This window comes from Anomalospiza imberbis, chromosome 8 (assembly GCF_031753505.1).
Source record: "Anomalospiza imberbis isolate Cuckoo-Finch-1a 21T00152 chromosome 8, ASM3175350v1, whole genome shotgun sequence".
NCBI classification, from domain to species: domain Eukaryota; kingdom Metazoa; phylum Chordata; class Aves; order Passeriformes; family Viduidae; genus Anomalospiza; species Anomalospiza imberbis.
In genome coordinates this window covers 21,799,847-21,810,535 of record NC_089688.1, presented here as the reverse complement: position 1 = coordinate 21,810,535, position 10,689 = coordinate 21,799,847, and the positions used below count along the sequence as shown (strand labels likewise).

General features: G+C 52.5%; 1 protein-coding gene across 2 annotated transcripts; it reads left to right on the top strand.

The window, feature by feature from the left end:
* Positions 1-1,320: 1,320 nt before the first annotated feature.
* On the top strand, positions 1,321-10,449 carry LOC137478191 (serine/arginine repetitive matrix protein 2-like). 2 transcript variants are annotated; one of them, XM_068197845.1, is made up of 2 exons: positions 1,321-1,481; positions 5,643-10,449. In XM_068197845.1, the coding sequence occupies exon 2, from the start codon at positions 5,710-5,712 to the stop codon at positions 10,129-10,131; it is 4,422 nt and encodes a 1,473-aa protein (XP_068053946.1). In that variant the 5' UTR covers positions 1,321-1,481; positions 5,643-5,709; the 3' UTR covers positions 10,132-10,449. The 2 variants fall into 2 exon arrangements, with proteins under 2 accessions (XP_068053946.1, XP_068053945.1); XM_068197844.1 differs by lacking the exon at positions 1,321-1,481 and adding an exon at positions 3,628-3,887.
* The last annotated feature ends 240 nt before the right edge of the window (positions 10,450-10,689 follow it).

Sequence of the window (10,689 nt, the reverse complement as noted above, 5' to 3'; positions counted from 1 at the left end):
ACTGCACAGCCCCTTCCAAGCGCATGCTTAGCATGCAGGATTCACTGCACCCCTGGGGCTGGGGTCAGCTCACCTGACTGCCAGCAGTGAGCAGGTCCCCTTTAAGAGGCTGTTCTTCCTTTGCAACCCCTCAAAAAGGCATTTCCACTCACTCTGAAAAATAAATTAAGTGGTTGAAACCAGCGGGGCTGGAGGCGCCACCCAAAGGCAGTGAGACACTGCCTCAGATCTTGGGCTCACAGTGGGCATGGTCAGTGCTTTGAGTTCAGCGGGTGGAGGGCATTGCTCGAATCTCTGCTTTTAGTCAGCTTTCCAAGACACCCTTCAGCTTGGTAGGGTACTCAAGTGGTACCTCTGGTTTTGGGTGGTGCAGGGCACCTCTCTGCCAACTGGCACAGAGTCAGCTGTGTGGCAGCAGGAGAGGGAGGGGAAAGGTCATCCCTGTAAAAATACTGAATTGGATTTTATAAGTTTATAGCTATGTTTTGTTTCTTTTACAGAACTATAATCCTGGTGCTTAGAGTGGTCTGAAAGGAACAGAAACACTTAGCCTTGAACTTTTGTTCTGCTGCTGCTTCTTGTGCCTCTGAGGTACAAAACATACCTGTAAACTTATAATCAATCAAACTGATGTTCAAGGGCTAAAAAAGGAAACCCAAAAAGGGTACAGGCTTCATGTTCAGTAGTGGAAAACTTGGGGTGGGCAAGCCAGAAGATTGCAGTCGGCAATTGACAGGTTTTTGGAGACTGGCTTCCCAGGTAGGCTGGTATGAACCAGATGATTTCTTTCTCCCTTTCTTTCTTCCCCTCTTGCTCCCTGCCCAAATACACTATAGAACCAGAGGCAGACTGGGCTGCCCCTAAAACTTTTTTATGGCATTCAGAAGCAGAGCAAGCAGTGTCACGCTCATACAACAGGAAGGAAGAGATATGACAACCCCACCAGTGGGCTGGGGGCACTGCAGGAGCTGGGAAAAGCTCCTCAGGCTGTGTAGGGAGAAACACAGATCACTTGGTCCTTCCTCTCCATACTGTAAATCCTCTGTCTGTGCAGTCTGTAGGTGTTATGGACTGACAAACCTCTGCCTTCCCCCAGCCCCTTCAGCCCCAACTGCGTGGCCTTTGTTGGAAGCCCCAGGTCCCCTCCAGCAAGAGCTGGGGGAGGGTTGACTTTAAACTCCACTAAACAGTGGAGGCACAATGCAAACAAATGTATTGCAGCACGCAGCTATGCAAATAGCTTCAGAGCGCAGCACGTTTTCCCCAGCATTAATTGCTGCACCGCCGGGGTTGCGTAGCAACAGCTCCGCTTGTGCCTCTGACAGCTCCTGCCCCTTGATGCCTCTGACACCTTCTGTGGCAGGCAGGGAAGGGGAAGAGAACGGGGCTGCCCTGGGAAATCGAGAAAGGCTGGGAGGTAGTCAGGGGCTCTGGTGATAAAATTCACTTGGGACACTGGGGTTGTCTTCTGCTGTCCCAGGGTAGCGTGGGCAGTGGGGCTGGAAGGAGGGTCTTGGGGCACAGGAACGGAGGAGATCTGGCAGCTGCAGCCTTGTGAAGGCAGCATTTGAGGCTGGCGGGCAGAAAGGGCAGACCTGCCATGTCCCAGGCTCTGCAGGAAAGCTCACTGACAGGTGAGCTGTCTCTCCCATTGCAGTCAGTCCTTCTGGGGACCCCATACAGGTTTATGACTGCGCTTACAGCTTGGCTAGAGGCATAGAGGGTCCCCAGATTGTCTCTCACTGGTTATGAACCTCCTTTTGGCTTGTGGCTTTTCCAGCCCTTGAGAGAGATGGCTCATTCTTCATGCACACATGAAATTAGGAGAACCCTGGGCCAAGCCCTATGGGAAGGGGTGAGTACAGGCACCAAGGAGAAGCCTGTAGGTGGGATGGGCAGCCCTGGGCTCCCTCGCTGGTCTTTCCAGTCCAGCAGCTTCTGTGGGGCTGGCCTGTATCTCCCAAAAGACAGGGCTATGCCTGCCTGCCTCTTCAGAGGCAGGACTGGCTGCCTCCTGAGAGTAATTTTTCCTCCTGTTCAAAACCATGTTCCCAATTCCATCCTCTGTGTTTACCAGTGAGTCTTCAACTCCCGTTGTGCTTTTGCCAGGCTGAGGAACATGTTTGCACCCAGCACCTTTCCCTGAAAAGACACTTCAGCTGTGCAGTCAGCTCACCTCTCCTCTCTTCTGATAAGCCACATTAAAAAATAGTTTCTCTGCAACAGTTTGTACTGTCCATAAGCAACTCTGCTTGAAGATGTGGGGCACTTGATGTAACTCTACTCTGTTACATGTGAGCCAGAAACAAGCTCTTCTCCAAAACTGCCTTAAGTAGGGAGCATGTGGGCAATCCTGCATCCATCACCTGCCTCGCAAGAGAATGCTCATGAGCATGTTTTACTTATTAGTGATAGCCAGGAACAGACAGGAATAGTGGGAAATGCTGGATAGGTACCAAGGCACACAGATTAGCAGGCCCCAGGGAGCACAGAAAACTCTGTGTGTCTGGGAGATCTGGGGATGTAAAGGCACAGGCTACAGTTCGGCACCCTTGGGGGCACAGGGAAAGGAAGGACAGAGGTGGGACCTAGCCACCCTCAGAGCCTTTTCACCTCAGGTGGCAGTGAAAGCTCTGCCCCAAGATTATCCTTAGACACCCAGAATAAGGTGATGCTGCCTGCAGTACCCAAACAGGGATGGACTGGAGAAGCAGCAGATGAGCTCAAGGTGAGAAGTTGCACGCCACTTTGAGCTGAAGTGGCGTGACACCAGAGGACCCTGAACACAATGTGCCAGGTGAACTGTGTCACTGAGTGCGAGATGGGTCTTCTAAGTAGAAAGAGCATCAAAACTGAATGGATTTATTTCCTTTATCAAGCAGGAAAAATATTTATCTCTGTGTTTTTAAATTTATAGCTTGACAAGCTCTGTGTATTTCTGATTGTCTCCTTGGAGTACAGTAGGGCAAATAAGGTGGCAATGAGCACGAAGGCCTCAGTCACACTTCAGAGGAAGAAACTAGGTGAAAGGCAAGGCAGAAATGCCACTGGAACCTTCAGGATCAGGGAGCTAAGGTCCCCTCTGCCATACAAGCAGGACAGGAGCCTTTTCCATCCCACACACCTCTGCAAAGCCAGCGTGACCTGCAGCTGGCTGTGCTCAGCAGCACGGCTGCAAAGCAGGAAAGGACAGTGCCCAGCCACTTTGGACCCTTTTCCCAGAGCAGGGCTCTGCACACAGGTTTGCAGCCTCCTCATCACCAGGCATCACGCAGCCTTTCCTTTCCTTTCTTGCCACCCACCCGGGCAATCGCTTTGCCTGTGCCATGGATTCTTCCTTCTCAGCCATGGAGTGCAGCACCCGAAGGTGCCCCAGCAAAGAGTGAGATGGCTGTTTTGCCACCGTAACCCCTTCCCACAGCTGCCCAGGCAGCACGGCAGTGGAGGGGCCAGGGCAGGGCCCCACCTCTGCTACTGTCTTTATAAATTCAGTCTGCCCCGGGGAAGATGGCTGCTTCTCTTCAGAGCTGGGCTTGTGAGTAGGTGAGAAGAGTCACCGCCCTCTTTGCAAAGGTGGAAAAAAGATTACGCTGAGCTCTGCCTTTTCAAAAAGCCCTCTGCTCCAAGCCCAGGGGGTTGAAAGGTTTTTTTATCCCCTTTTGTTATTCAGCGGAGCGAGGGGAGGAGCTGGGCGGTGTAAGAGATCCTGGCTGACATAACCCTTCCCATGCAGGGCTCTGGAGAGGGGCCAGGTTGTACCTGAGTATTTTTATTTAAACTAATCCCAGGCATTCCAAATTGAAAGCCATCGCAGCACCAGGTAGGACCAGTTCAGACGGTTGTTGGAGGGCATTTTTCTCACCTGGGTGTAGTAAAGCAGTCTCCAGGTACGTTGTTTATTGCTAACCCCGGGAGTATGTTCTGGAGGTGTTGGGACACATTCGGCAAGCTGAGCTGGCTCAGCCTTTCCAGGTGGTTTTAGGAAAACCCTGCCTTAGAAGCCTTTAAGGAAACTAAGAGGCTGGGCTTGAGAGGCAAAGCCTCATTACGTGTAAATCATGTTATGCCTGGGCAAACTGCAAAGCAAAGGGCTGGGCAGCCTGGCATTTCTGGGCAAAGGAGACCTGGTCAGCCCTGAGCATGGAGTGGCCCCAGGTGTATCTCCCTGCCCACCAGCCCAGGGAATCAGGGCACTGAAGTGCCTCCCTGGTGCCTGTCAGTCTAAAGAAAGCAGCCAGCAAGCAGTAGGTAAGGAGCAGGTGAGGGCTGCGAGGGCAGGCTCCGGTGTGCCTGTTGCCACTGAGAGCGGCTGGCTCCGGCCACTGGCTTTCCCTTCTCCATTTCTCTGCTGATGGCTCCTTCATACTGGAGCTCTTCCTCCTCATCCACCTGTTGAGCCCTGTGCCTGGCAGCATGGAGAGGGAAAACCCACTCCAAATGAAGCTGCTTTTTTCCACCCTGGCCCTGAACTCTTTGATAATCTTTGACCCCCTTGACCCAGCTGAGTGAGTGAGGTCAGTGTCTGATGCGGGGTGGGGGGCAGGCAGAGAAAGGCTGTGGGGAGAGAAAGGACTTCCACTCCTCCAGTACAAGGCCAGGAGGTGCAAAGTGCAAATGGTGCTGCAAAGCAACCCTACTTTACTGGTAAAGATCCCGTGTCAGGCAGTGTGGGTGCCAAGATGTGGGGCCCTCTCGGCGTGGTCAGGACTGGGTGGGAGCTGCCGGTGCTGCCCTTGGGAACAGATATGGTCGATAACAGCACCTGGCATGGCACTCATGATGCTTTCATGCAAACACTGGGTAATTATCCCTTAACCTCCCCACCAGTAAGTCCTAATTAATTGCCTCTGCCAAGCAGGTAACTGATAATGGCCCGGATCTGAGCGCTAGCTAGTGGCAGTGACCCTGTGCTGTAGAAGCCCATCTTTCTGCACAACCACTGTGTGCTGACAGCCCATCAGCTGCAGGAACACTTTATTAAATGGCAGCTAATCAAAGGTCAGTGCCAATGGCACGACACCGCACAGGATGCATTGCTGCCTGCATGTCCTGCAGGCTGGGAGCTCACCAGAATTTCCGTGCTGACTACAGAAGAGGCTCAGCTCTGCTCTGTTTGGCCCCAGACCCATCTTCTGCTACTGAGGTGTAAACAGAATTTTAAGACTTAAAGTAGCTGAAGATTCCTGGCATCTGGATGCCCAGCTGGGATGCTGCTCTTCTCCCACCCAGCTTGGCAGTGCAGAGTGAGGGAGCGGAGGTATGCAGCCATCCTAGAAATGCTGGGCCTTCCACACCAGGTGCCGTGCAGATACTAAGTCTGATTCTTTTTAAGTTTGCTTTGAACATGTGACATGGTGCCTACACGCTGGGATGTCCTAGGCAGAAGTGTAATTATGAGAGCTCTGGCAGTGGCAGACAAACAAAAGTGCAGTCTGTGTCCTGCTAGCAGTGTGCACATGTAAGTGTGCATGCTGGGACTGGATGAACATCTGCCAGCCCCAGGAAAACAGGATGCTTGATCTCACCTGGAGGTCAGGCAAGTGATGTGCCTAACTGGGAGGAGAAGGGTTATTCTGGTTTTGCAGCATAAACTAATATTCCCTAGGACATATTACTGACTGCTTCTCTCTTTGTCTCTCTAGTGAGGATCCAGCAGAGACAATAGCAATAGACTCTAACAATCAGCCGAAGTCTCCACTGGAAAAATTTATGGTCAGACTGTGTACACATCACCAGAAGCAGTTCATTCGTGTGCTAAACGACATATACACTGAAGTGCAACCAGACTGTGACGGCCAGCAGTTATCTGAATCTGAGAGCATGGAGGCCTCTACTTGTGGCTCCGGTTGTAGCCAGCGAAGCACTGAAAATCAGGATAAGGGTGCTACTTGTACTGAATCAAAGCTCCCTTCTACATTGGACCCAGGACAGTCAGGGGCCGATGGCCCCCTGCATGTTACAGGACAAGCCCCAAAGCAGCCAGTGGAATTGAAGTCTCTGGACAGAGCAGAGAACTCCAGTCCTGCTTTGAGAAGGGACTTCTGCGAGCTCCCCATCACCAGGCTTCGCTCTGCTAGTCCAAAGGATAGCCCCACCCAAGGATACCTCAGCACGTTGAACTCTTCCTCTTTGAATTTCCATCATGCCGCAAAGACCCTGGAAGGGCAGCAAGCTGCTGGACACGAACAAGAAGCCAGTATCAGGAAGTGTGAGGATAATAAAGAGCAGCTAGCAGGTAAGACTCTCATGGAAGGTTATATCTCAGTCAAAGTGGCAAATGTGAATGGCAGCGAGGACTGCTTAGATGGCTGTCTGGGGTCCCAAAAGAGCTCTTTCAGGGCTCTCCCAGAGGAGTCCTGGGATCCTGGCTTTGCAGTGACCCCTCCTCGCAGAGCCGATAAAGAGAACACTTTGCAATGCAGCTCGAAAGCATCTTTGCACCAGGACTTAGACGCAAAAGAACAAGATGTGAGACCAAAGCAAGAAAACCACCTGCATGCCATGGCCAAGGGCAAGGCAGGCTGCCAGCTGCATCCAGCTGACAAGGGCATGCTCGACAAGTCCAAAGAGGGCTGGCTGCCCACTGGCGCCATGCCAGCCGCCCACCGGCCCCCCGGTGGGCACCCTCGCGCCAAGGCAGCCTCCCTCAGGTCCTCTCGGAAGAGCAAGAAGGCATCGGGGCTGAGGATCAATGACTATGACAACCAGTGCGATGTGGTGTACATCAGCCAGCCCATCACCGAGTGCCATTTCGAGGCCCAGCGGCTGGTGTCGTCCCGCAGGACGGCGAGGAAGAGCACCCGGGGGTATTACTTCAACGGGGAGTGCTGCGAGCTCCCCACTGTCCGCACGCTGGTGAAGAGCTCCCGGGCGGAGGAGAGGACGAGCAGCCCGGCACTGCGAACAGAGACCCTCGTAAGTGCGAAGCCACCCCGGGTGCTCTCGGTGGAGGGGTCTGCAGGGGCAGGACGGGAGGGTGAGAAAAGGGTTTCCCTGAGGCTCCTGGCTAAAGTGGCACCAACCAGCCAAGAAACGAAAGAGAGAGCTGAGCTGGGCTCCATGCAGTTCCGGGATACCCGAGCACTGCGATCAAGGGAAGCTGCCCTGGCCATGCCGTTCTTCTCCCTCTCTGCTCCACCCAGCCCCCAGAAAGAGGATAGCTTGGCCAGCTCACCACCACCTGGCTCCCCTCCTGCTGAAGGAGGGGGGATGACAGTAGGAGGCACTGTCACCTGGGAGGCTGGCAGTAGCCTGGGCTCCTCTGGGGATGGCAGCAGCAGCAGGCAGGCTGCTGATATTGCTGCCTTTTCCATCTCAAAAGCACACGGTGAGGAGGAAGGTTGTCCAGGCTCTGACATACAAGCTATTCCAGACCTCCCTGCCAGTCCAGAGCCAAAGTCCTCCTCACAGGCCTCTGCTGCTACAGACACAACACCTCTGCCCTGTGATGGTGCCAAGGATCCTGCCCACCTTCCAGGCTCAGGGGATGCTGAGCTCTGTGGGCAGTGTCTGGCAGAGCCCTCCACATGCTCTCCAGGCTTGCAGGCTCATGATGAGCCCCCTGCCACCATGGATGGGAAGAGTGTTCTGGAGCCCCCTGCCACTCTGCAGTGCGGGGATGTGAACAAAAGCATAGATATTAAACCAGAAGCCGAACCATCGGTCATGGTGGATGACAGCCCTCTTGGGCAAGAGGATGCTGTGCTTGTCGGTACACCCCTCCCCAAAATCTTGGAAGTGGAGGCAATGCAGAATAACAGCACAGCAGGTGAAAAAGAGCCCACTGAAGGGGAGATGCCACCCAACCCAAACAGCTCAGATTCTGTCTCTTCCAAAGACAGTCCAGACAAGAAGCGAAAGAAAGGCAGGAGAGCGCCAGTGGCATCGGACAGGTGTCTCCGAAGCCAACAATCCCCATCACCTGCTGAGGGCAGTGCTGAGGACTCTGGTTCTTCCAGCTCTGTACAGCTTCCTTGCCTTCAGATCAAATTCTCCAAGAGCTCTGGTGCTAAGCGGTTCAAGAGAGAAGTGCAGCTGGATGAGGCAGCATCCATGCACTTCCCCAGTGACTGCTTCCCCAATGTGCTGCTCAAAACCAGCGAAGAGCCAGGCATTGGCCAGGCTCCAGAGAGCATCACTGAGGAGCAGCCAGGAGAGGAGAATGGTGTCACTACCAGACAAACCTATAAAAGCATCTTAGCAAAAGAGACTGCTGCAGAGGGAGAAAATTCCTCTAAAGATGACTCCTCTGCTAACAGCAGCCAAAGTCAACAGGGTGAGATGCTGGGAATCAGCATCCAGGCTGATTCTGAGAAGAAAAACATTACCCTCCCTCTAGAGAACAGTGTTCCTGCAAATGATGCTGAGCAAGTAGATGTGAAACCAGTCAATGCCAGTGCAAAGGACAAGGAGAGCTCTGACAGTGACAGGGATCTGGTCAAGCCAGTGAACTATGAGCTGGTGACCAATTTGCCTCCATGTCCCAGCAGCAGAGGTGGAAGCAAGCATCTTCCAGCAAAAACTGCAAAGCATAAAAAGGTTGCTCTGCAGTTTTATAACTTACGACATGCACCTGCACCTGTAGACAGTGCAAAAAAGAACACACCAGGGAAGGAGTCTATGCAAGCAATCCCCAAGCTGAGGGATGAACACAGTTCAGGGAATGATGACTGCCCAACACTGGAGGACATAGATGTGGCTGACAGCAAACCAAAGTTCGTGGAGTGGTGTGCTGAAGAGGAGAACCAGGAGCTCATTGCTGAGTTCAACACTCAGTACATGAAAATCCAGAAGGGCTGGATTCAGCTGGAGAAGGAGGTCCAACCAACCCCTAAGGTAAAGAACAGAGCTGACAAACTGAAAGAGATTTGGAAAAGCAAGAAAAGAACACGGAAAAGCAGAGGCTCACTGGAAGTGCAGAAGCTTTCTCCTGTGCAGATGTTGTTTATGAAGGCCTTTAAGCTGTCTGACATATGCCAGTGGTTTCTGGAGACAACTGAAACCAGGTCTCTAGTGATTGTGAAAAAACTCAACACCCGTCTCCCAGGGGAGATTCCCCCCATGAAAGTCCCCTTGCAGAAATATTCTTCCTCTAGTCTCTACCCCAGCTCACTACAAGCTGAACGTTTGAAAAAACATCTCAAGAAGTTCGCTGCCACTACCCCAGCTCGGAATAACCTGAAGAACCAAAAGCTTTGGGCCAAAATTCGTGAGAATGCTGATAAAGCAGAGGTTGAAGAAGCCACCACTCCCGGCCAGACGTCTCCCACTGATGCCAGCACCAAGGAGCTGAGTGAGGACAAAACCATCCAGCCTGCCCTCAGCTTGCCCACACAGGCCAGCACCAGGATCCTGCGCAAGTACTCCAATCTTCGGGGCAAGCTGCGAGCCCAGCAGCGCGTGGTGAAGGCAGAGAAGCGGAGTGATGGCCCAGGGGACCACCTGTCCCTGGAGAGCAAGCAGGGCCGGAAAAGTGTGTGCATCAACCCCCTAATGTCTCCAAAGTTGGCCTTGCAGATCAAAGCAGCTGCCTTTCCTGCTAAATCTCCCTCAGTGGATGGAACAGGGAAGGGGAGGAAGGGGAAAAGCAGGTCCCAAGAGGACCCCTTGCCCAAAGTCGACCTCCAGCTCAGCAAGAAGAAGAAGATGCTGAAGGAGAGCGGGAGCACCCAGGAGCGATCCAGCTCTTCCACCAAGGACAAGCTGCCTGCCAAGAAGGCTAGTAAAATAAAGCATTCGGAGGCCAGCGTGAAATCTCCCGCGACCCGAAAGCAGACTGCCATGGAGAGGAGCAATAAACTGGCCAGAAAAATGTCTTTGAAAGAGAAGAGAGTCCCGAAAAAGCAGCTGGAGAAGATGCGGCTCCCCATGCGGAAGGGCAAGGAGAACACGAGCAGACGGGCCGTGCTGCCTCCCAGTCACGAGGAGCTGTCCAAGTCCCCAAAACAGAAGCCCCTGGGGGAGTCCTCCACACGGTCACAGAAGATGGCCAACAAGAAGCACAGCAGTGGGAAGACCTTGACAAGGTCCATGAAGAAGATGCAGGAGAACAGTGTGTCTCAGGGCAAGAGGAAGCTAAGGGCAAAAGTGGACTGTTCGCACAGCAAACGCTCACGACTGGACCCGAAATAGCAAAGAACCGGTAGCCATGTACAAAACTGATGTATAGTAGTAACCCTTTACCATGCATTAACTAAAGCTGCTTTTATAAGCTGTAGCAAGCCTTTAAAAATCCGCAGTTAAAGGATAAACGCCCATGATTTTAGGCATCAGCAGATGTGTCTTGGACAGAGAAGAGGTTGGTCTGTCTGGCTCTGCTGTTCAGAAGGAAGTTTCTGCAGTTTGAACGTTCCTTGGGTTCTTTTAAACTTAGAACCAGGCAGTTTTTGTTAAAAGTACAGTGCCTTATTTATCACTTTAAAAATAAAAATAAGAAGCTCGTCTGTGTGATTTGGAGGCTTGCGTTTTATACTTGAGGCACAAGCACTTGTACTGTAGCAGAAAGAAAACCACCTTCGTGCACATGAAGTAGCTTTTGTCAGCCTTTGGGTGCACACAAACATTTCCCTTTCTTTCAGAGTCCTCCTTCTGTCTGTCTTCTTCGTGGCATTTAAAGCAAAACCAAAACCATTTCGCATCACGAAGGGAGAGAAAGGCAGTCTGTCCATTGTCGGTTTGCTGGAAGCAGTT